This window comes from Corythoichthys intestinalis, chromosome 8 (assembly GCF_030265065.1).
Source record: "Corythoichthys intestinalis isolate RoL2023-P3 chromosome 8, ASM3026506v1, whole genome shotgun sequence".
NCBI classification, from domain to species: domain Eukaryota; kingdom Metazoa; phylum Chordata; class Actinopteri; order Syngnathiformes; family Syngnathidae; genus Corythoichthys; species Corythoichthys intestinalis.
Window position 1 is genome coordinate 4,698,346 of NC_080402.1, and position 27,246 is coordinate 4,725,591.

Sequence of the window (27,246 nt, forward strand, 5' to 3'; positions counted from 1 at the left end):
GCATCCGAACTAGATCGGAAGTATTACCTATCAATGTAGAAGCCCTACTCAACAGAATGCAGGGTTACAAAAAGAAGGCTAACGCAAGCATTAGCGTCTTTTAGCATCCCGGAGAGCTTGAATTTTTTAAGATCCATCTTTTGAGGAGCGATCGGAAGTGTCTGGAATTCTTCAGATGGGACGATTAGATGATGCGCACGCTCCCGGACAGGAAGTTTGCCCCCTCACGCATGCCTTCATTCACAGTTTGTTTACTGGGAGTCAAAGCGAGCACAGCATTTGAATAAGGAAGTGGCCCCTTGCGGGACGCCGAGCACGCTTCCCTTCATCTTATCGTCGGGATGAGGGATCCCGCGAGTCTTGTTCCGCGGTGGGGTGTTTACCGGCAGCGTCAACAGGATGGAGCTGTCTTTAATACAGAGCCGCCCCCCAGAGAGGGGCTGTATCGTTAGCTCCATGCACATGCTTTGATTGTAATGTCCTGCGTTTCCTTCACGCATACTCCTAGCCCACCCTCCTCGTCCCCTTCATGCGGCAAGTAACTCATTCACTGCCATTGACAATGAGCGAATGACAGCGGTGGACTGGTGTTATGATAAGTGTGGCATGTCACTTGGGTTTATTTTTGGGATGTGAACAAATGAATGTTTTGTCACTGTTAACTCATTGGCTGGGTGATTCCCATCAGAATCACCTATTTGGCGATGGGTGTTGTGCGACAAAACGAAAAAGTGAAATTATGACATGCAAAATCCAGGCCAAAATGGTGATTTTTTTATTTTATATACTATACACTGCTGGCCAAAGGTATTGGCACCCCTGCAATTCTGTCAGCTCAATATCTCCCAGAAAATGATTGCAGTTACAAATGCTTTGGAAGTAATATCTTCATTTATTAAACTGTCTGTGCTCGATTGGTAGGAACAAAAACCAGGACCCACAGCGGCCCCTGAGGACAGGTTTGGACACCCATGCATTAGACCATTCTTCTTTGGCCAACTGCTCCAGGTCTCTGAGATTTGAAGGGTGCCTTCTCCAAACTGCCATTTTAAGATCTCTCCACAAATGTTCTATGGGATTCAGGTCTGGACTCATTGCTGGCCATTTTAGAAGTCTCCAGTGCTTTCTCTCAAAGCATTTTCTAGTGCTTTTTGAAGTGTGTTTTGGATCATTGTCCTGCTGGAAGACCCATGACCTCTGAGGGGAGACCAAGCTTTCTCACACTGGGCCCTGCAAAATTTGTTGGTAGCCTTCAGGTTTAATAATGCCATGTATACGGTCAATCAGTCCAGTGCCAGAGGAAGCAAAGCAACCCCAAAAAATCAGGGAACCTCCACCATGTTTGACTGTGGAGACCGTGTTCTTTTCTTTGAAGGCCTCGTTTTTTTTTTCTGAAAACTCTTATGTTGATGAGTTTTCCCAAGAAGCTCTACTTTTGGAGAACATTCTTCCAAAACATTTTTGGCTTTCTTAGGTAAGTTTTGACAAACTCGAGCCTGGCCTTTTTATGTATCTGGGTCAGAAGTGAGGTCTTCCTGGGTATCCTACCATAGAGTCCTTTTTCAATCAGACGCCGATGGATAGTACGGGGTGACACTGTTGTACCCTCGGACTGCAGGACAGCTCGCACTTGTTTGGATGTTAGTCGAGGTTCTTTATCCACCATCCGCAGAATCTTTCGTTGAAATCTCTCGTCAATTTTTCTTTTCTGTCCACATACAGGGAGGTTAGCCACAGTGCCGTGTGCTTTACGCTTATTGATGACACTGCGCACGGTAGACACGGGAACATTCCGGTCTTTGGAGATGGACTTGTAGCCTTGAGATTGCCCAAGCTTCCTCACAATTTTACTTCTCAAGTCCTCAGACAGTTCTTTGGTCTTCTTTCTTTTCTCCGTGCTGAATGTGGTACACACAAGGACACAGGACAGAGGTTGGGTCAACTTTAATACATTTTAACTGGCATCAAGTCTGATTTAGTTATTGCCACCACCTGTTATGTGCCACAGGTAAGTAGCAGGTGCTGTAAATTACACAAATCAAGGAAGCATCACATGATTTTTGCCTATACTTTTGTCCGGCCCGTTTTTGGAGATTTATATAAAATGTTAATGATTTAAAAAAAAAAAAAAAAAAAAAAAATCCATTCTCTTTTGTGTTCTTTCATTGCAAGCAAAATAAATGAAGATATTTCTACCAAAGCATTTGTGATTGCAATCATTTTCTGGGAGAAATTGAGTACTATCTGACATAATTGCACGGGTGCCAATACTTTTGGCCAGAACTCTATATTATATTTTTTATATTCCAAAGTGAATTGCGAGCATTTCTTTTTTCAAACATTTATCTTTCAACTAATGAATTACACCCAAAGCTTATCGTGGTTTACTGCAGCATGTCATGTTTGGATGGCGCAACGTGCATCCAGACAGGGACACGAGCCACATGTGGAATCAACAAGGATGACGTGGCGCACCGGAATGTACTACGAGCGCCGATAAGCGAGAACCGAGACCCACAGCGGGAGCCTCGGGGGTTCCGTCCGTGTTGTGAAAGCATTCGAGATAGTCTAATAAAAATGCAGGCGAGGGAAAAAAAAAGACCACTTCAAATTGTCGAGATGTTTTACGGCCGTGTCCATAAGTCGTGTGCGGAGGCGCGGCAACCTAAAATAAACCAAAGGTAACCACAATCCCGAGGAGGCCGCGATCGTCGGCCAAGAGACGACACCCCGAATAAACGATGTTGCAAGCGTTTGAACTATTTGTTCCCTTGCTAATAACTCCTTGGATTGCCTCATTTTTACAATAACCGTCCTTTCATGGGAGCCCTAAATACAGCATCTGTCAGCACGCTCGCTGTCAGAATGAATCTTTCGAGGTATTTTCTTTTTATTGAGCGCAAAAAAACACCTGCTGCCGCATTCCTCGCTTCCCTCCACTCGCGTTCTCCGGGGGATCCGGGTTTGGCATCGCAAAAATACTCGTAATGTTGGGGAAAAGAATCCCCACGTGTTGATGAGTAGGACTTGTATAACAATAGCTGATGGTGGGTTAAAAGCAATGCTAAGCCAGTCTGACTATAATCAAGCCTTAAATGCTACAAATGCTAACGTTTGCAATTCTCATAGCTCGTTCTCATAACTCCACCAAATATAGCTGTAAACTTAATTACAAATGCATACACAAACATACATTAGCGTAAACAACTTACAGCCAAATGCGGGCCAAACCAGAGCACAGCTATCCTTTATCCATGTCAGATGAGAGTCTGCTCCTCAGTAATAAGGCGACAGTTCAGCTAGGCCCACCACTGCCACCAGAGGGCAATGTATCCTCCACCACTAAACAAAATACAATACGTTTGGAGTTTTTCAATAGTTATTCTAAGTTTTTAAAGTGTTAAGTCCGATTAACGCGGAACTCGTTTGTAACCTGGGCATTACATGTATTCACAAAGCTATTGGCATTTTTGGTTAAATAAAATTAAAAAAGAAAAAACAATTACCAAAAAATATGCAATTCAGATCCAATATGACAATGATTCCTCTTGTACTGAACCATAACATAGTGTGTATCGTTGCATCCCTCTTCCACATACACTTAAAACATTTGTAACGTTTACATTTTTTACCAAAAAACCTTGTGTACTCCCCCACTCCCCCATACACTCAAAAAATTTCTCCTTATGATAATACATTGCTGGCCAAAAGTATTGGCACCCCTGCAATTCTGTCAGATAATGCTCAATTTCTCCCAGATTGATTGCAATTCCAAATGCTTTGATAATAATATCTTCATTTATTGTGCCTACAAGGAAAAACACACAAAAGAGAATGAAAAAGAATATATAATTTTACACAAAACTCTAAAAATTGGCCAGACAAAAGTATTCACACCCTCAGCCTAATACTTGTAGGACAACATTTAGACAAAATAACTGCGAACAACCGCTTCCGTTATCCATCAATGAGTTTCTTAAAATGCTCTGCTGGAATTTTAGACCATTCTTCTTTGGCCAACTGCTCCAGGTCTCTGAGATTTGAAGTAGGCCTGTCGCGATCAGTGTTGTTAATAACGGCGTTACAATATAACGGTGTTACTAACGGCGTTATTTTTTTCAGTAGTGGGTAATCTAATTAATTACTTTTCTCATCTTGGCAACGCCGTTACCGTTACTGAGGACAGAAAGGCATGCGTTACTATATTGGTCGAAAAGTCTGAGGGAGACGGACTCACCGAGACGACAGAGCAGAACAGGAGTAGGGAGGAGGCAAGAAAGTTGTGACGCCGAGCGATGCTAGGTAGCTCCAATAATACATGTTGTAGCCAATAGCCTACAAACTACGCCCGCATGTTATGGTAGATATGGTAGACATGGTAGATATCACATGTACTGCATATAGATATAACTAGATGCAAAATGACAGACATGGCACTAAATGCGTTAGTAGACAGCCGCCATCTTAAAGCAGTAGACTTTTTAGGACGGCTCTGTTGTAGAGAACCTTCCTAGCGAACCTAAGTAACTTATCTAAAATACTTCTAAATCGGCAAAATCTTGACTTGAATCTATCTTTAAATGATGACACAGTTTTAAAACTTTCATATGTCGAAAGTAGAGAGAAGGGAACTAATGCAATAATGGGAGCAATTTTAACTTTTAACAGTTGATTCAGGGTAAAGGGTAAATTAGGGTAAAGAATTGGGCTCGGGCCAATTGTACCAAAAACCCTAACAAAAAACTTCACATAGTGTGGCCAATGTTTTTTTTTTTTCTTCCACCCCCCCAGTAAGATTAACAACACTGGTCGCGATAACAAATTTTAGTGTGCGATAATTATTCTCATAAATTATTGTGATATGCGATATTATTGCGCCCCACCCCAATTTTTTTTAACCAATTTACAATAACACAGTGAGAATACAGTATATATTAATAGATCAAGTACACCTATTTAAATGCGATAAATATTTACTCTTAAATTCAAAAATACTTTATAAGAAATCACAACTAAAAGCAATACACCATGCCTCTTAAGTAAAAAACAACAATATTGATACTGCACAGAAACACAGAATAAATAAAATGTGTCTAAAAAAAAAGAAAAAAAAGGAAAAATTGCTCTTAATAACTTAAGCATTTAGGCTTCTGCAGTGGTGTTTCATAGGGATGCAACGATACAGTTAAGTCATGGTTCGGTATGATTTTTGATACGATATCTGATATTTGATCTGATATATATATATATATATATATATATTTTTTTTTTTTTTTTTTTTTTGCTAACGAGCAAAAATTAAATTGCCATCATATAAATATGCATTTTAGTGCATAATATTTATGTGCTTACTTCTTACTGATGTGAAAAAAAATTATATAAAAGTGCTGAGAACAGTCTTTACTGTTTGTAAAGTGAGGCAGGGCACACTGTTGATTGCTACAGCTCTCTTAGCAGCTAGGTTTACTACATGAACAAAACATTCTATTTGTGGTCCGAATCCATCTGTGTCCCGTACTGAATTAACAATATTTGCAACATTATCTATAGTCACTGGTATGGATTGATTTGGCCTTCTTCACTTCCATTCAGTCATGACAGTTTAGAATTCATCGATGTAGTATATGGACCACGTGTCCCATAATCACTCTGGGCTCACGTAGCCAATGGCATGGGACGTAGCACATCTAGTTTGCCATTTCATGATATCTAGTGTGTGCGCGCATTAAAAAAGTTAGCAAACGCCGCTGAAGTCACGTCTGCTCATTACTACACAACACCAGCATATAAGCGAGGCTGTTCGTAGCAGCCAAGTCGGTAACAATGTTTTGGCGGACTTTGTTGTAAATATCCGGCGTTGTGCCGAAAAATAGCCGCCCCGCGTGAAATGTCACTCCTGACGGGAGCGCCCACACGTCAACAACACCGGTACGCCATAGATGGTCCACAGGCACTCCGGAGGACTGACGCTGCCGGTATACGTTGAACAATAGGATATTATGGGAAAGATTGGCTCCGGCGCGAGTGTTTGCCGGACCTGGAACGAAGATGCATTTTGCGCAGTTGGTAACGAGGAATCCGAACTTTTAACAGCACGTCTGCCGCACGTGCGCACGCACGTTCACGTGAGGCGATAAATCGCAGCGGGAAAATTACCACCTTCATTTTTATTTATCGCGCGATAAATGGAATTATTGCATATTGCGACAGGCTTAATTTGAAGGGTGCCATTTTCAGATCTCTACACAGGTGTTCTATGGGTTTCAGGTCTGGACTCATTGCTGGCCATTTTAGAAGTCTCCGGTGCTTTCTCTCAAACCATTTTCTAGTGCTTTTAGAAATTTGTTTTGGGTCATTGTCCTGCTGAAAGACCCATGACCTCTGAGGGAGACCCAACTATCTCACATTGGACACTGCCAAATTTGTTGGTAGTCTTCAGACTTCATAATGCCATGCACACGGTCAAGCAGTCCAGTGCCAGAGGCAGCAAAGCAACCTCAGAACATCAGGGAACCTCAGCCATGTTTGACCGTGGGGACTGTATTCTTTTCTCTGAAGGCCTCTTTTTTTTTCCTGTAAACTGTTGATGCCTTTTCCCCAAAAACTCTACTTTTGCCTGATCTGACCAGAGAACATGTTTCCAAAACGTTTTAGGCTTTCTTGGGGTAATTTTGGCAAACTCCAGCCTGGCTTTTTTATCTCTTTGGGTCAGAAGTGGGGACTTCCTGGGTATCCTACCATCGAGTCCCTTTTCATTCAGACGCCGACGGATAGTACGGGTTGACACTGTTGTACCCTCGGACTGCAGGACAGCTTGAACTTGTTTGGATGTTAGTCGAGGTTCTTCATCCACCATCTGCACAATCTTTCGTTGAAATCTCTCGTCAATTTTTCTTTTCCGTCCCCATCTAGGGAGGTTAGCCACAGCCGTGGGCTTTACATTTATTGATGACACTGCGCATGGTAGACACGGGAAAATTCAGGTCTTGGAGATGGACTTTTAGCCTTGAGATTGCCCATGCTTCCTCACAATTTTGCTTCTCAAGTTCTTAGACAGTTCTTTGGTCTTCTTTCTTTTCTCCATGCTCAATTTGGTACACACAAGGACAGAGGTTGAGTCAACTTTAATCCATTTTAACTGGCAGCAGGTGTGATTTTGTTATTGCCACCACCTGTTATGTGCCACAGATAAGTAACAGCTGCTGTTAATTAAACAAATTAGAGAGGCATCACATGATTTTTTAAAGGGTGCCAATATTTTTGTCCGGTCGATTTTTGGGGTTTTGTGTAAAATGATGATTTAATTTTTTCCATTCTCTTTTGTGTTTTTCATTGTAAGCAAAATAAATGAAGATGGTGGGCCGCTGGGGATGCCGTGGCGTGCTGTGCCAGTTGGGGGCTGTGGCTCGTGGGCCGAATGGGCGGACGGGGATGGGGACGGCCGTGGGGTTGGTGGTGCGTCCCCTCTTCCTATCCCTGAGGGCTGGTTGATGGGAGCGCGGGTGGCCCAGGGGACCACCTGGATCCCGGGGGAGTGACGATGGCTCCTTTGCTGGGCTGCAGGAGGAGGGATGGACTGCACCCCCCCCCCCCCTCTCTGGACGAGTGTCTCCGCTCGTCTGCGTGGCTGTCGTTTGATTGGTGGGGCTCTTGATGGCTGGATGTAGTTGGGTGCGCTTGGGTCGGGCGTCCCGGTGCCGAGACTGGTGGTGGGGCGGCGTAGGGTCGGTTGCCAACGGGCTTACACTCACAAGTTATTCACACAATTACTGGGTTTTAGATCACAGAGCTGATTTGTGTACATTCTACCCCTCCCAATCACTTAGCTTATAGACTTCCCCACCCCTCTCCCCTTCTTTACTTGGTCAACAGGCCCCCCACATGGTGTCAACCGGAAATACATCTAACTGACGATTGCAGCAACATATTAATAGTTCGTGTAGGCGTTCACTGTATTTCTTGTTGTTGTTTGTGTTTCTTTTCTTCTGTTCCCCCAAAACCCCTTCCTGTTCCCTGCTTTGTCAGAATAAACGAGATATGTTGAATGATCACAATGAGAGTAAGTCATACTTTCAATGTGAAACATTAAAACTGTTCAGACCAACCGGACACTGAGACTTTCATTCTCCGTGTCAAACAGCTGAACAGGACAGGTTTAAAAATAAATAAATAAATGAAGATATTACTACCAATGCTCCTTAATTGCAATTTTTTGGGGAGAAATTGAGCATTATCTGACAGAATTTCACGTGTGCCAATACTTTTGACCAGCAATGTATATATTTATCTGATGTCATGACAACCCTACTACAACTTGGTCCACAATGTAAATCAGTTTCACCACCCTGGAATATCATTTTCCTTCACTTTTGTTGTTAATATAAGCACACTGAAAACCCATCCAGATCTGCTTCTTTCACGGCAAAGAAGAGCGTCTCGCTGATTATTACAGCGAGCTACGACGACGAGACCACCGGGGTAGTGACGCGCCGAGACAAAAGTTTACATATTACACAAGCAATTTAGATGTTTTCTAAACATGTTGCCAAGACGGTGGGAGTTGGCACCCTCCCCTCAAGCCGTGAATTTCGCATGCGTTTTGTGTAAACCAGGAAGGAGCGGAGGGGTGACGGAGGGGGTTCGTAGTTGAAGCACTCTGCACTTTTGTGCTCCCTATGAACTGCGAGCGAGCTAATAAATTCTTTGAGCCACTCAGCGCCGCATTCACGGATATCCCCCAAAGATTACACACACAAATCACCGCACAATGGGGGGCCACCTCGGAGGGGCGTCGCGGGCGGCCGCGGAGGGGGGGACCCCGATCCCCGAGGACGAGTGGGCGGAGTCGCGAACGGCCGCGCTCGGAGTCAAACGCTTTATAATGGCGGGTAATGGTACATTGAAGGAGCGCGGTGGAGGTGTGACGCGAAACAGGCGACGGTTTGAAAGGGAAGAATGAGAGAATGCCAGGGGTGTCAAAGGGAATGTGATGGATAAATAAAAAGGGGGATTAGCGGGGGGCCATTCGGAACCCACACGACCGAGGCGGGACATAATTAACTCCTGAATCTTTTGTGCTTTGCCGTCTGACTGCAGGGCGGAGATGAAAGGGGCCTGCTAAGCCTGGCATTCCATCCCAATTATAAGAAGAATGGCAAGCTCTACGTCTCTTACACCACCAACCAGGAGCGCTGGGCCATCGGCCCGCACGACCACATTCTCCGCGTGGTCGAGTACACCGTGTCCAGGTAACCGCTTGATCACGCCTTAGAGCTAATAAGGAAAATAGCTACGGTGGTACTTCAAGATATGTTCCGGGGTGGCTTTCGTATCATGATTTTTATCGTAAAATGAATTGAGTTGAGTTGGTGGGGGGGAGGTTATGTAACGTTCTGTTCATATCACATCATTTACACATCAAAAAAATTCAGGACCCACAAACCTTTTTTGCCAAAAACGTACGGTTCAGTCAAAATTTGGCAATAACTTACCCATTGATTTCCAATGGCCAAAATTTCCCATTGATTTCCAATGGCCCTATTTGCCATTCATTTCAATAGCACAAAAACTTCCATTCATCCATATTGATTTCCAGTCCAAGTGACCCTACACCAACGACACAATATGAACAGGAAGTGATCCAACCCCTTACCCTCAAAATCAACAGGAAGAGAGTGACCTGATATAAAAAGGAAGTGACCCCAAAATGCCCCAAAATTAACAGGAAGTGACCTGATATTAAAACAGGAAGTGACCCCAAAATGCCCCAAAATTAACAGGAAGTGACCCTGAAATCCCGCCCATATCTATAGGATGTTACCCGATATGGACAGGAACTGAACCTGAAATGCCCCCCCTCCCCATAAAAAAAAACAGGAAGTGACCCGATATCTACAGGAAGTCAGAGATGCCTCAAAATCTACAGGAAGTGACAAAAAAAATACCCATTCATTTTTGTCGGCCAAAATTTCCCATTACTTCTTAATAGGCAAAATTTCCCATTTATTTCAATGGCACAAATGCTTCCATTCACTGATTCATTGATTTCCAACCCAAGTGACCAGATATCAACGGGAAGTGATTAAAAAAATTACCCCAATCAACAGGAATTGAGTGACCTGATATCAACAGGAAGTGACCCAGAAACAGCCCAAAAATCAACAGGAAGTGACCCTGAAATCCCCCCATATTAATAGGAAGTGACCTAACATGGACAGGAACTGAACCCAAAATGCCCCCCCCCCTCCAAAAAAAACAAACCAGGAAGTGACCCAATATCTACAGGAAGTCAGAGATGCCTCAAAATCTATAGGAAGTGACAAAAACTAGCCATTCATTTCTAATTGCCAAAAATTCCCTTAAATTCTTAATGCGCAAAATTCCCCATTCATTCAATTGCACAAAAACTTTCACATTCACTCGTATTGATTTCCAACCCAAGTGAAACGATATCAACAAAAAGTGACCTGAAATTGACAGGAAGTCACCTCAGGAAGTGACCCTGAAATGCCCCCAAATCAACAGTATGTGACCCGATATAAACAGGAAGTGACCCCAAGATGCCCCCCAAATTAATAGGAAGTGACACTGGAATGCCTCAGAATTTACAGGAAGTGACCCAATATGAACAGGAAGTGACCCTGAAATGCCTCAAAATCAACAGGAAGTGACCCCAAGATGCCCCCAAATCAACAGGAAGTGACCCTGAAATTCCGTCCATATCGATAGGATGTTACCCAATATGGATAGGAACTGAACCTGAAAAGCCAACCAAAAAAACAGGAAGTGACCTGATATCTACAGGAAGTTAGAGATGCTTCAAAATCTACAGGAAGAGACAAAAACAGTACCCATTTATTCTTAATGGTCAAAATTTCCCATTCATTTCAATAGCACAAAAACTTCCATTCACTCCTATTGATTTCCAATCCAAGTGACTTGATATCAACAGGAAGTGACTCTGAAACGTCCTAAAAATCAACAGGAATTGACCTGATATAAACAGGAAGTGACCCCAATATGCCCCCAAATCAACAGGAACTGAACCTGAACCCCCCCATCAACAGGACGGCAACATGGACAAGAACTGAACCCGAAACGCCCCCCCCCAAAAACAAGAAGTGACCCGATATCTACAGGAAGTCAAAGATGCCTCAAAATCTACAGGAAGTGACAAAAACATACCCATTCATTTTTAATGGCCAAAATTTCCCATTAATAAATAATAGGCTAAATTTCCTATTCATTTCAATAGCATAAGAACTTCCATTCACTCCAATTGATTTCCCATCCAAGTGACCTGATATCAACAGGGAGTGATCTAATATGAACAGGAAGTGACCCCAAAATGTCTCCACATCAACAGGAAGTGATATGATATGAACAGGAAGTGATCTAAAAATTACCCCAAATCAACAGAAAGTGACCTGATATAAACAGTAAGTGACCCAAAATGCCCCCAAATCAACAGGAAGTGAACTGATAACAACAAGAAGTGACCCCAAAATACCCCCAGATCAACAGGAAGTGACCCGATATCAACAAGAGACCTGGTATCAACAGGAAGTGACATTTTTGGGTCACTTCGTTGTACTTACAGGTTACTTCCTGTACATTTTAGGGTATTTCATCATGTTCCGTTAATATTGGGTTACTTCCTTGTAATTTTAGAGTAGTCACAAGTCACTTCCTGTACGTTTTGAGGTATCTCAGTGTCACTTCTTGTACTTTTTTAAAAAATAATTTCCTGTTGATTTAGGGTATTGTCAGACCGATTTATGTTCATTAGTCACGATCTGTTGATTTTGGGTCACTTCCTTGTAATTTTACAGTAGTTACAGGTCACTTCCTTTCCATTTTGGGGTATCTCAGTGTCACTTCCTGTACTTTTTGTATCATTTCCTGTTGATAAAGAAAAAAAAAATGACTTGGTCGTCATTGCATTCTGCTATTTTAAGCTAGCTTTGGTAAATTTCTCTCATTACAATAATGTATACCCTCCAGTTTAAATGTATTCAACGTCTACGCATGGCAAACTACTTGACGTCTTACCTTCTGCAATTTTTGGCTTTTATTGATCAACCTCAGAAAGAACCCCAACCAGGTGGACGCACGCACCCTCCGGGTACTGATGGAAGTCGCCGAGCTGCACCGGAAACATTTGGGCGGGCAGCTTCTCTTCAGCCCCGACGGTCTGCTGCACATTGTTTTAGGCGACGGCATGATCACCTTGGACGACATGGAGGAGATGGACGGACTCAGGTGAGGAGAAATCAGAGGAAGGCCCGGACATCGCCGAGACCTCACTGGGCTTCGTTTGTGTGTAGTGATTTCACAGGGTCTGTGCTACGAGTGGACGTGGACACTGATGAATGCGCATCTCCATATTCTATACCGGGGGACAACCCATACTTCAACAGTACCAACCAGCCGCCGGAAATATTCGCGCAAGGTTTACACGATCCGGGCAGGTGGGTCAAACATTAAAAACCGTTGTAATTTCCTACTATTATCATTTATTAAGATTTAGACTGAGGAGGTGTTTTTGTTCTTGTTCTTGTGGAGCAGGGGTGGGAACTTCTATTATTGTTATAATATGTTTTTGGGGGACAAATGAAAATGGGCAATTTGAAGGCTTTCAAAAGCTCGAGAACTCACCAAAATTTGCACATACATGCGGCTTGGCGTAAATTTCAATAATTTTGGGACCTTGCGAAAAAAACGTAACAAATGGCTCATTGATGCCCCCTTGAATTTTTCAAAAAAGCCTCTCCTATTAGGTTATGCAACGTAGCGCGTTCATTCATGGGCCTTACCTGGGCGTGGTGCCAAAGTTGGCCTGTTTTTTGGCAACACGCCAAATTCAGTAAATGACGAATAACTCCCTGATACGAAGTTCGATCTTTTTCATATCTGGCATGTATAAGAGGTATCCCAGCCTGAACACGACTGCACTGAAATATTTCCCTTAGGCCTTGCGCCCCTTACTGGAAACCGGAAACGCCCTTTTTTTTTACTAGACAGGCTCCTCATCCAAGGGAAAATCAATTGACCTCAAATCCGTGGAGCCTGAAGACATGTGTTCGGGTAACTGATGAAAAACGAAAAATGGACAATTTGGGTGCCTTAAAATGCACGAAAACTCACCAAAAGTTTCACATACAGTGGGGAGAACAAGTATTTGATACACTGCCAACATTGGCAGTGTATTAAATACTTGTTCTCCCCACTGTACATGCGGCTTGGCCTAAATTTTGATAATTTTGCGACGTTGCGAAAAAAAAAAAAAAAAGTCACAAAATGGCTAATTGGTGCCCCCTTGAATTTTTCAAAAAGGCCTCTCCTATTAGGTTTAACGTAGAGCGTTCATTCACGGGCCTTACCTGGGCGTGGTACCAAAGTTGGCCTGTTTTTTGGCAACACGCCAAATTCAGTACATGACGAATAACTCCCTAATACGAGGTTCGGTCTTTTTCATATCTGGCATGTATAAAAGGTATCCCAGCCTGAACACGACTGCATTGAAATATTTCCCTTAGGCTTGGCGCCCCGTGTTGGGAACAGGAAACGCCCTTTTTTACTAGACAGGCTCCTAATCCAAGGGAAAATCAATTGACCTCAAATCAGTGAAGCCTGAAGACATGTGTTCCGGTACCTGATGAAAAATATTGAGGTTTTATTAAAGCAAAAGGGTCCAAACAGGCAAATTGAAAATGACAGTCGTCATTTTGTCTCGCTACAAATTTTGAACAGTTATAACTTGGCAGACATACAACATATTTCTGCCAAACTTCACGTGCTTGGTTATATTTGAGCCCTGAAGAGTCCTGCCGGGGTCATTTGCTTCACAATCCTACAGCGGCAACTAGTGGCAACACAAATTCACTCATATACATGTCCAGTTCTTTTCAGATCGGTCATTGTTGTTACAAGACCTTTTGTAATACTACATTGTAAGGCCCATGTCCACATGTCTCCGTCTGTTGGCATGATGACCCTTCGTTCGCCATTAAATGAAAGCAGATTTTTTTCTCATGGACTTGTAAATCCACGCAATTTGGCACACTTGGTCAAGTAGGCCCAAGTAGAAGATTCATTTTGGTTTTGTGTAAGGGCGTGGCTGCACAGCTCAGTTGCACCTCCTTTTTTGGAGGACCCTCTTCAATAGAGGTTTTTTCTCCTAGATGTGTGAATGTGTTTCTCATAAAAAATTTTTTTAAAAAGAGCGAGTTTCAAGCACGTGTTAGGTTCTCATGACATGATGAGAGGGGTACGATCAGCCACCACTCTGACATGTGTGACGTCCGAGTTGTGCCAAACTGCGAGGGCCCATTCAGTCCTGCTTGCAGGCCTAGTTTTGTTTATTACTTGTATCGTAAAATATTTTAAAATGATTTCCTGACCCATATATCAACAGTTGTTTTTATCGCTATATTGCGAGATCGTCATTATTGTGAGCTACCCAGAGGTTCCCACCTCTATCATCCAATGACTCATCTTGTTTCTTTGCAGCAGAAAATGCACTCTCAACGCTGTAGATGCTCAGTTTCCAAACTATTTAAAGCACTGTGAAGCCGCGTCATAACATTTGATTAAAAAGCTGACTCGGAACAAAAGTTGAGAGCGTTGTAGCTAGGCATGTGCCGGTATGAGAATCTGACGGTATGATAACCTGAAGCCAAAATATCACGGTTTCACAGTATCACGGTATTGCAATTACAGCTCTAAAATGTGTTAATTTGAGATATCTGTGTGTTAAAAAAGAACTTTTTTCCATTAAACAGGATTTTTATTTTTCAAAACATATTAGCAAATTAGTATAATGTTGAAATCATTTTTAAAAAATAACAAATAACTGAAATATTCTAAATAAAATTAAAACCACAGCCACAGCTCAACATTATTGCCATCAGAACAAATATAATTGAATTATTTTTCGTAAAAAGCATGTGTGTATGACTCGTATCATGCTTACATTATACACGCTCTCTCTCACACAGGCAGTTGTCAGAGAGAAAAACTAGGGCTGTCAAACGATTAGAATTTTTAATCGAGTTAATTACAGCTTAAAAATAATCGTAATTAATTGCAATTCAAACCATCTATAAAATGTGCCATATTTTTCCGTAAATTATTGTTGGAATGGAAAGATAAGACGCAAGACGGATATATACATTCAACATACGGTACATAAGTACTGTATTTGTTTATTATAATAATAAATCCACAAGATGGCATTAACATTATTAACATTCTGTTAAAGCAATCCATAAATATAAATAAAAATAAATGTAAATGTTAGTACAAGTTATAGAAATTTTATATTAAACCCCTTTTAATGTTTTCGTTTTAATAAAATTTGTAAAATTTTCAATCAAAAAATAAACTAGTAGCTCGCCATTGTTGATGTCAATAATTACACAATGCTCATGGTGCTGAAACCCATAAAATCAGTCGCACCCAAGCGCCAGCATGGGGCGACAAAACACCAAAAAACACAAGTAACAAGTGGACATTACACTGTGCTGTCATTTTAATCTGTTTGAGCGGGGCATGTGTGTTGAATGCGTCAAATATTTTAACGTGATTATTTAGAAAACATAAATTACTGCCCGTTACCGCGATAATTTTTTTAATGTTTTACAAATAGACTCACTAAACACGCTGGAGTTAACTGTGGTAGCTTGTGGGAAACATTCATAACAGTGTTTACCTATCTTTTATTGTGTATAAATGCAAAATCATATTGGAGGTATTGCCTCCACGGCAGCCACCCTCCGCAACCATGTTTTACATGTCGGATGGCCTTTCTCCTCTAAGCCGCGGCCGTCTGGAAGTTTTCTGTAGTTGAAAAATTCCCATACCAGCGATTTCGTTCAGGAGTTTCACCTCCTCCAGCCATCGTGTAGCACAGCTGACTCACTCACACTGATCAACGACTAGTGGGGGAGAGTTGAGTCTTGCAGCTGCCTGTGAGGGATTTATCCCTGAATTTTTGGGACATACAAAATAGCTAATACTAGGGTTGTTCCGATCATGTTTTTTTGCTCCCGATCCGATCGTTTTAGTCTGAGTATCTGCCGATCCCGATATTTCCCGATCCGATTGCTTTTTTTTTTTTTTTTTTTTTGCTCCTGATTCAATTCCAATCATTCCCGATAATTTTTCCCGATCATATACATTTTGGCAATGCATTAAGAAAAAAAATGAATAAAACTCGGACAAATATATACATTCAACATACAGTAGATAAGTACTGTATTTGTTTATTATGACAATCCTCAAGATGGCATTTACATTATTAACATTCTTTCTGTGAGAGGGATCCACGGATAGAAAGACTTGTAATTCTTAAAGAATAAATGTGACTTTGTATATTGTGGCTAAATATTGCCATCTAGTGTATTTGTTGAGCTTTCAGTAAATGATACTGTAGCCATTTAACTGTTCTGCCCAAATGCATGACGGGAAGTGCAACCATGACTGTGCGTAGTGGCACCAATTGATATGTCTTCTCTGCGTTGGGAAATAACATAGGGTGTTAAGAAAAAGATCAACTACTACCTTTCTTCCCCACATTGCTTCCCACGATATTTCTAATTGTTGAGAGAGGGATTGTAAAGCTTTAGCCAATTAAAAAAAGCCTCCAAAGACTGCTAAAAATCACTCTACTCATTTTACGCTGCCTTTTAGCTCTATATACAGTATAGGTAAAACGGCGCCATTATAGATTGAACGCGACAATGCGTGAGTGGGTCGTGCAGTGCATGCGTTAATTGCATTAAATATTTTAACGTGATTATTTTTTAAAAAATTAATTACCGCCGTTAACGCGATAAATTCGATAGCCCTACTTTAAGCCAAAACTAAAGACTCTGGATGAGTGTAACATATTATGTCTGTACGTTAAATACAATTAGAAAACGATTTAATTAAAAAATATATATCTATACAGTATATTTAAAAAAGGCATCTCCGATATTTTTTTGCCGATTCCGATACTTTGAAAATGATCGGGACATCTTTAGCTAATACCTTAGAGATGGTATGACGGAATTGTTTTGTGGTTTTGAAACCGTGACATTTTCATATCACAGGATACCTTGAAACCGGTAATTGGCACATGTCTAGTTGTTGCGCTTATTTAGTCAATGACCGTAACAACAATTGATCACTTATTTTCTGACATTTCTATTGTGGTCTTAGAGCAGTCGCCTCTGCGCGAATTTTTTTCCCTGCTACCCAATCTCATTTCATTCCGCGCTCATTCTCTGCCATTCCCCGCGACGTAGGTGCAGCATGGATCGGCTCCAGACGGAAAACGGGAGCCTCCTTTTCCTCTGTACGGACGCCAGCGGCAGAAACTCCACCACGGGGAGAATTTTGGAGATTTACAAGGGGAAAGATTACGGTAAATTTGTTTCTTACTCCATTTGCTCAAAAACTGAGACCGGGTGATTCTCGTGAAGCCAAAACTTTCATGAGAATTACCCGACCGCAGAAAAGAAATGTGATTTCAAAAACGTATTTCCTTTTCCTGAAAGCCATTTTGTAAGAACGCAGCACTTTGGCAACCCGTGGAGAAACAATCCGGGCTCACTGCCGAGGTAGAGAAGGTTAAATGTCAAAATGTGGCGCCAAGAATGCTCAAAATTGCATCCCAGCTCGGATTTAGCGCTGTCGACACCAATAACCGCAGGATTGACGTTCTCTGCAGGGTTCCGAGAGGAACAAGACACTGTTTTTAACCCACTTTTCCTCCACAATTAAAATGTTTGTCTTAATAACGATGACTTTGGCAACCCAAATGTGTGTTCGCCCCCCCCCCCCGCCACGGGGGCCGATTAGCTAAACGGGAAAGTCATTACCTTCGGGAAATCAGCCCGCCAGCCGCCGTTCACATTTCCGCCACGCTCCAAAAATAAGTCTTATTACATCAGCGTCAAACTTATGAACCGGACAGCGCGGACGTCTGCCAAAGTCCGTGCGGGACAGAAACAATGCAGACCCAAAACGCAACACGAAAACCTCCACGAATGTCATATTTAATGGCCGGCGCTCTTAAGTGGTGGATTTTATTCTGCTCGGACAAAAGTTTCTTGTGTGTTTGTCATTTCGTGCCATTGACGCTATAAGGCATCCAATCTATTTGAATGTGTTTTCAATCAATGAGTTAACCCTTTAACACCTGCATGCATCTGATGTTGCCTATATATTTCAAAGAAAAAAATTGTTTACAATGGCCCAAGTTGGGTCCCTTTTTTCAGGACACCTTGAACTTCATGTCCAAACTGTTGTTTTCTTCACGGACCAATTATAATCCACATTTTGGACCCAAAAAGACAAAAAAAATCCAAAATCTTTTTTCAAAATTTGTAATGTTGATGTCCCATTGACAACCAAACATGCTCGACCAACCGTTTTGAAGTTTGATAATATTTATTCAACTTGTTAAGAGAAACATTCAAGAGAGAAAAATAAGATTGAATTGTTTTATGTTTGACTATTCAACACAAACAGCAGGTATGGTCATAGGCGTTTTTGGCCTTTACACATACTATGGTCAAAACAGGTTATATACAGTGTAAAATAGTGAGATAAAAAATATATATATCACCTAACACAAAAAGGGTTTGGAGGATATCTCTTTGTGAAGTTAGGTGTTGTACCCATCACCTTATCAAAAGTAGATACGTACATGCAATGAAGCTTCTCGAGCACACATCTACATAAAAATTGAAACGATTATAGTGAAGAAAAAATATATATAACATTGGAAAAAAGTATTTAAAAAAAATATTGACAAGTAGTTCAATAAAAAATTTTCAGGCATGCGACCCAATTAAGTTTTTTTTTTTTTTTGCGCACTCAATAAAGCTTCTTCTTGAACAGGTCACGGAGCTGCGTCACACACAACGTCACACAGCCTACTCTTTCGCCGTTCGCGCTGCTGTCACTTCTACTCGCCGAGACGCCGACCTATCCAAAGAAAACAACGACAAATACGGCTCATCTTCTTCCTTGGTTAATGAAATAATGCATTAGCTTGCGCTAAATGTAGTTTTCGATTCATTCCGCACGTTTCAAAGTCGCTCGCTCAAGCCAACTGGCCGTTGCTTGCTTCGCATGCCTCCCTTTCATTACTTGGCGCCTCGCTCGAAAATGTATTAAAAATGATCGCGTTCGGTTCGTCCTTCTTGACATCAGAACGGCTCTTGGGATATGTAGTCTTTTGTGCTGCTTTCGGTTTTGAAAAAGGACAAGAAATGATGGATATATGAAGATAGATACATGGTCCATGCAGCGTTTTAATGCATATTTATGAGTGCAAGAAAACTACAAAACTCAAATGACATTATCTCCCGTTTTTCTTGGTCGACTGACTTCAAATAAAAACTGGTGTGGACATCAACTTCTGCACTTTCAAATGAGATCAACCACAGGCACGTGGGTGACGTAATTACAGCATGACGAAGCTTCAAAGACTATATGCGTAAACGCGTCGCTGCCGACACGTTCGGTGTTAAAGGGTTAAAGAGCATACGACAGGAGAAAAAAAAGTCTTAAATCGCATTATTATGTGAATTAGAATCATATTTTGAGACGATTCGACTATATACAACAATTTAGCAAAGCGCAGATGAGGAGAAATTAGTCTTTTAATCTGCCAGTTAGCCACGCCTACCATTATAGGGCTCTAGCGTCCCCAACAGGTGGATGGCGTCAGCGGGAGACTGGGCTCATCAGTTTGACTATTCAGCCCATTGAGGGGGAATTATTCAGAACGAGGAAAACGCGACAAAAAGAGCCGCAAAATGTCGTTGTTTGTTTGTCTACTCCAATATTTTTACAGGATATTCTTTTTATCCAAGTATTTTCCCCAATAGCTAAATAAATGGCTTGAGAAGGACCAGGCAGCCCGTCGAGGGGGAACTATTCACAACAAGGAAAACGCGATGAAGAGAGCTGCAAAATGTCATTGTTTCTGTCTCTTCAATATTTTTACAGGATATTCTTTTTATCCAAGTATTTTCCCCATTTGCTAAATACAGTAAATGGCATGGTCATGACAAATAACAGTCTTGTGCTAAATGGAATATGAAATAATAAAAATGCACTTATTCAGGACGACATGGCAAAATTACTCCATAATAGTCAAAACTGTCGACTTCACTATTACTGTCGCACCTCCCCAACGATATTTTATGACACCTAAATCGAACATACTGTATGTCATTTCCCTTCCCCGGCTTCGGAGAATGTAAACAAACCAAGAGGCGTGACAGGTAGCCGACATGCTAACCCGAACCGAGTGATGTTTCAAAGTCTTCGAAGCGGAAAATCACACATAACTAGCCCTGATTATTTGACATGACGGCTGGGTTGTCGATTGTCTTCGCGGATCGGCAAATTGCCCGGCGGAGAGCAATTTACAGCTCGTTCCCCGGAGGAGGGCGGCTGCAGTTCATGTGCAGCTAACGTGCAGCTAATGTGCATGAGGAGAGCTTTTTACATGCCTATCAATGATCAAATGTAAGTAGTCCTTTATTTAAAGAAAGTTTGTAGTCTTTACTTTGTAATCGCTGTATTCGTATTTGAAATACTACAAAACAGGATGTTTACTCACTTCTTCGTAAGTCCAATGGTCCCACAGTAGTAGGGCTTGTTTTGGCCAATATCCACAGTGAATGGGAACCTTTTGAAACTCCAAAAAGGCGCACATGCCTCTGCCTCATACAGCAAGATTTTTCTGCAGCCGTTTGGCTGGCGTGATGCGAAAAATAAATCTATTAATCCGCAAAATCAGCTGAATCCTTAGTCCTCATACACAACAATACAGCTGTATAGTGAAGAGGACACCTTCACCTGTACACGTCACAGCGCCCTCCTCAACAATGCAAGACCGAAGCCGGAAGTCACTCATTTTCATGGCGCGGGATTAAAAAAACTAAATAAATATAGCGATCGCTTCCACACACATCCAAGCGGTCCATATCATTCAGGAGCATAAAATACCGCGTGTATTATGAAATAAACATGCTTTTTCGTGTCACATGCACTTTAATCTTGTCTACAAACTTGGAATTTACAGACGATTAGCTCAAGAAATTCCTGCGAAAAAATGTAAAAACACATCTTTGGCACTGAATTAGTTCGGAATATTGTGGGGGAAAAAATAATCTTTAGAGCAGGGGTGTCCAAAGTTTTTGCAAAGGGGGTCAGATTTGGTGTGGTAAAAATGCGGGGGGCCGACCTTGGCTGACGTCCTTTACGTAGACCAATACAGTGCCTTGCAAAAGTATTCGGCCCCCTTGAGTCTTGCAACCTTTCGCCACATTTCAGGCTTCAAACATAAAGATATGAAATTTTAATTTTTTGTCAAGAATCAACAACAAGTGGGACACAATCGTGAAGTAGAACAACATTTATTGGATAATTTAAACTTTTTTAACAAATGAAAAACTGAAAAGTGGGGCGTGCAATATTATTCGGCCCCTTTACTTTCAGTGCAGCAAACTCACTCCAGAAGTTCAGTGAGGATCTCTGAATGATCCAATGTTGTCCTAAATGACCGATGATGATAAATAAAATCTCAAGTCTCTGTATAAATGCACCTGCTCTGTGATAGTCTCAGGGTTCTGTTTAAAGTGCAGAGAGCATTATGAAAACCAAGGAACACACCAGGCAGGTCCGAGATACTGTTGTGGAGAAGTTTAAAGCCGGATTTGGATACAAAAAGATTTCCCAAGCTTTAAACATCTCAAGGAGCACTGTGCAAGCCATCATATTGAAATGGAAGGAGCATCAGACCACTGCAAATCTACCAAGACCCGGCCGTCCTTCCAAACTTTCTTCTCAAACAAGGAGAAAACTGATCAGAGATGCAGCCAAGAGGCCCATGATCACTCTGGATGAACTGCAGAGATCTACAGCTGAGGTGGGAGAGTCTGTCCATAGGACAACAATCAGTCGTACACTGCATAAATCTGGCCTTTATGGAAGAGTGGCAAGAAGAAAGCCATTTCTCAAAGATATCCATAAAAAGTCTTGTTTAAAGTTTGCCACAAGCCACCTGGGAGACACACCAAACATGTGGAAGAAGGTGCTCTGGTCAGATGAAACCAAAATTGAACTTTTTGGCCACAATGCAAAACGATATGTTTGGCGTAAAAGCAACACAGCTCATCACCCTGAACACATCAGCCCCACTGTCAAACATGGTGGTGCCAGCATCATGGTTTGGGCCTGCTTTTCTTCAGCAGGGACAGGGAAGATGATTAAAATTGACGGGAAGATGGATGCAGCCAAATACAGGAACATTCTGGAAGAAAACCTGTTGGTATCTGCACAAGACCTGAGACTGGGACGTAGAGCTGGGCGGTAAACCGAAAATTTACCGTCACCGAAATTCTTCACGATGACCGACGTAATTTTGACCATGTCGGTAAATTCGGTAAATTAATAAAACAAGAAAATAGTCTTTTCCATCCCGCTTTGACTCTGTGTTGTTCGTCTATGCTCATTCCCCTTTAAGAAAGCAGTGAATGTACTCACGTAGGGAGTCACGTGATCATCAGGAAGCCAATCAAACAGAAGCCCGGTAAGCTAACGCTAGCAGCTAATGCTACAAGCAAAACGTGATGGAGTGTGGCTTAAGGGAGGTTCGCCAAACTTTCACCCGACATTTAATAGACTCTTGGTGGCATCCAGACGGGCTTTCACCAGCTGTCCTCCCTTGTTCTCACAATTTCCGGAGATGGTGCTTTCAGTGCTTTCTACCGGTAGCCAGGCCACAGGCTAACGCTAGCCGCTAACGCTAGCGGCCGCTAGCGGCTAACGCTACAAATGAACGTGATGGAGTCGGATAGCGGCTCTCACCTTGTCGAAACGGCTGAATTTAATGAGTGGATTGGGCATGGACTGCATCTAGCAATTACTATGTCGCGTTATTTTGTATCTGACTGTGTGTGATTTCTCTGATAGCTTTTGTGATGGTAAAGCGTTCAGCATAGCACAAATGGCCCCAGCTATTTTTCTGTATGTGTTTAATTCTGTGTCATTATTGCTATCATAAAATCTTAAGTGTTTCATTTGCAGAAGATCAATATAGCTTTAATGTGTGTGTGTCTGTCTGTCTGTCTGTCTGTTTGGGGGTTCATGTATGTGTGCATTTATTAAAAAATGCACTGGGGGGGAGACCCTGAAACCATAAAGTAAACACTTGTATTGAATAATTATGTCACAGCAGCCATTAACAATAAATTGTGTTTTTGAAGTGTACTGTTCGAGCTGCAAGTCATTTGTGTTACAATGACATGTTTGCACAGGCATATCGATTTTGACAACGTACATTGACAATAAATTGTGTTTTTGAAGTGTACTGTTCGAGCTGCAAGTCATTTGTGTTACAATGACATGTTTGCACAGGCATATCGATTTTGACAACGTACATTGTTCAAGCCATACACTCTGTTATAAATGCTCATACTTGAATTCTTATTGTTTACAATTCATTTGTATAAACCTAATGTCTAGACTGCATGTACATTTGTTAAATATATCAAATTGAATGCTGGTAACTAAATCAACAAGAAACTGTTAATCTGTATTTCATGCATTGATTCAGATTTTCAAATTATATAACAGTCCGCTTGGACGACTTTATCGTCATTTATCGTTATCGAGATAAATCTGCTCCATTTATCGTGATACATGTTTAAGGCCATATTGCCCACCCCTACTGGGACGGAGATTTATCTTCCAACAGGACAATGATCCAAAACATAAATGGGTGATTGATTGATTGATAAAGCCAAATCTACAATGGAATGGTTCAAAAATAAACGTATCCAGGTGTTAGAATGGCCAAGTCAAAGTCCAGACCTGAATCCAATCGAGAATCTGTGGAAAGAGCTGAAGACTGCTGTTCACAAACACTCTTCATCCAACCTCACTGAGCTCGAGCTGTTTTGCAAGGAAGAATGGGCAAGAATGTCAGTCTCTCGATGTGCAAAACTGATAGAAACATACCCCAAGCGACTTGCAGCCGTAATTGGAGCAAAAGGTGGCGCTACAAAGTATTAATGCAAGGGGGCCGAATAATATTGCACGCCCCACTTTTCAGTTTTTTATTTGTTAAAAAAGTGTAAATTATCCAATAAATTTTGTTCCACTTCACGATTGTGTCCCACTTGTTGTTGATTCTTGACAAAAAATTAAAATTTTATATCTTTATGTTTGAAGCCTGAAATGTGGCGAAAGGTTGCAAGATTCAAGGGGGCCGAATACTTTTGCAAGGCACTGTATATATATGCAAATTTTAGCAAGCCATTCTGTGTGTCACATTTACTTTATAATTTTTTATAAATTTTTATAAATAATAATTTCAACAATCTCGCAACTAGCCTTTGTGGCGTTCTCTTTCGACTCTCGGGCTCTTGCAAAATACTGCTGCTGTGAAATTAAACTAACTTCAAGTTGCTTAAATTTCTCGCTGCGTATCTTCCCTGTAATCTTGTCGTACATGTCAGAGTGTCTTGTTTGGTAAAATCGCCTCACACTGAACTCTCTAAAAACAGTGACTATCTCTTTGCAAATGAGGCAGACACAAATGTTGCGTATTTTAGTGAAAAAATAGTCCAATTTCCACCTATCCTTGAAGCGTTGGCCGTCGCAGTCAACTTTTTTTTGTTGTTGTTGATTGTCGCCATTTTAGAAAATTGGAAGGGTCACATGGGGTAATGTTGCTTAGAGTACTGCTGCCTTTTAGTGGGTAAATGAGGAGCAGCATTTAGTATGTAAGCTACTTCATTTTCTGGTAGCAGTACTGCTGACCAATTCATTAAGTCTGTGTCCGGGCCAGACGTTATTGATCTTATGACAGAGGCTGGGGGCCGGGTGAAATTTGACCACGGGCCGCATTTAGGCCCTGGGCCGCACTTTGGACATGTCTGCTTTACAGCTAAAACGATTACTCGAATAATTGGAAAAATGGATCAAGGAATTTTCTCCGCCTTGAGGAATCGTTTAGTTTCGCCAGCTCTAATCATGACATTTTCCCCGGAGTTTTATTGCCGCACAACGTGATGACGTCACGTACGTACTGGAAGAAGACAGAGGTGCCGGATATACTGTTGTTGATTTCAACCAGGCATGGAGGTAATGACGAAGAAGCCGACGAAAACGAAAAGAAAGTACAGTATACAGTGGGGCAAATAAGTATTTAGTCAACCACCAATTGTGCAAGTTCTCCTACTTGAAAAGATTAGAGAGGCCTGTAATTGTGAACATGGGTAAACCTCAACCATGAGAGACAGAATGTGGAAAAAAAAAAACGAAAATCACATTGTTTGATTTTAAATAATTTATTTGCAAATCATGGTGGAAAATAAGTATTTGGTCAATACCAAAAGTTCATCTCAATACTTTGTTATGTACCCTTTGTTGGCGATAACGGAGGCCAAACGTTTTCTGTAACTCTTCACAAGCTTTTCACACACTGTTGCTGGTATTTCGGCCAATTCCTCCATGCAGATCTCCTCTTGAGCAGTGATGTTTTGGGGCTATCGTTGGGCAACACGGACTTTCAACTCCCTCCACAGATTTTCTTTGGGGTTGAGCTCGGCCACTCCAGGACCTTGAAATGCTTCTTACGAAGCCACTCCTTTGTTGCCCTGGTTGTGTGTTTGGGAACATTGTCATGCTGAAAGACCCAGCCACGTCAAAGGCAGGTCATGAGGAAGGCAAAACACATACTGAATTGTGTACAACATCCCCTTCATTGCTCTTTTGAGGTCCTCCCTTCAGGCAGGAGATTCAGAGTCCCTTGTTTTAAGTTAAATTGGACAAAGAACTCCTTTCTACCCAGTGCAATTTGGTTGCTAAATTTGCACAATTCTTGCACTTAGATGCAAAACTGCCTATGGCATTTTAAATTGGTAGTCTGTGTTATTTTTATTGTATGTGTATGAGTTGTTGTGTTAGCTGTTATCTGCATGCTTACCTGCTGTAAGACAAGTTTCCCCTTCTTAGGGGACAATAAACTTAAACTGAACTGAACTGAACGTCTCATCTTCAACGCCCTTGCTGATGGAAGGAGATTTTCACTCAAAATCTCTCGATACATGGCCCCATTCATTCTTTCCTTTACACATATCAGTCGTCCTGGTCCCTTTGCAGAAAAACAGCCCCAAAGCATGATGTTTCCACCCCCATGCTTCACAGTGGGTATGGTGTTCTTTGGATGCAATTCAGTATTCTTTCTCCGGTAACACTTTATAATAACTATCCGTTTTACTAGTTAATAGATCATTAGTAAACTATTGATAAAGGATTTATTGTTGATTTGTGAAGTATTTGGTAACAGTTTGTTAAGCATTTACAGAGTGTTCTTAACCTGAAACACAGTTTGTGTAGAGAAGTTTCAAGTTTTGTGTGTAACGTTTGGCATTTCTATCTTTCCAGGTTATAAAATGCCGTTCGCTTCAAAAGAAAAGGCATTTTGATAAGGCATTTTGCAGGCAGCGCTCATGTTGCACATTTATGAAAATCTGCCATAGAACCAACAAATATTTGTACTTTTCTTTGTATATTTAACCAATAAAACCTTCAGCATAAAGTGTACTGTATATAGGTGTATTAAGATCCATCAACTAGCATGGGCATTTAGAATGGGGTCAACCATATTGGAACACCCTGTAAATGCTTAGCAAACTGTTTACAAATACTTTACAAATCAACAATGAATCATTTATCAACAGTTTACTAATGATCTATTAACTAGTAAAACTGATAGTTATTATAAAGTGTTATCCTTTCTCCTTCAAACACGAGAACCTGTGTTTCTACCAAAAAGTTCTATTTTGGTTTCATCTGACCATAACACATTCTCCCAGTCCTCTTCTGGATCATCCAAATGCTCTCTAGCGAACCGCAGACGGGCTTGGACGTGTACTGGCTTCAGCAGGGGGACACATCTGGCAGTGCAGGATTTGAGTCCCTGGCGGCGCATTATGTTACTGATAGTAGCCTTGGTTACTGTGGTCCCAGCTCTCTGTAGGTCATTCACTAGGTCCCCCCGTGTGGTTCTGGGATTTTTGCTCACCGTTCGTTATCCTTTTGACGCCAGGAGGTGAGATAATGCATGGAGCCCCAGATCGAGGGAGATTATCAGTGGTCTTGTACGTCTTCCATTTTCTAATAATTGCTCCCACAGTTGATTTCTTTACACCAAGCGTTTTACCTATT

At 41.5% G+C, this 27,246-nt stretch overlaps 1 protein-coding gene across 1 annotated transcript in view; it reads left to right on the forward strand.

The window, feature by feature from the left end:
* hhip (hedgehog interacting protein) overlaps window positions 1–27,246 on the forward strand; it is a 102,597-nt gene that overhangs the window by 41,028 nt on the left and 34,323 nt on the right. Inside the window, exons 5-8 of the mRNA XM_057844074.1 lie at window positions 9,097–9,248; window positions 12,088–12,261; window positions 12,327–12,470; window positions 17,292–17,410. Coding sequence (XP_057700057.1) covers window positions 9,097–9,248; window positions 12,088–12,261; window positions 12,327–12,470; window positions 17,292–17,410 — 589 coding nt within the window. The remainder of the gene's footprint in view (window positions 1–9,096; window positions 9,249–12,087; window positions 12,262–12,326; window positions 12,471–17,291; window positions 17,411–27,246) is intronic.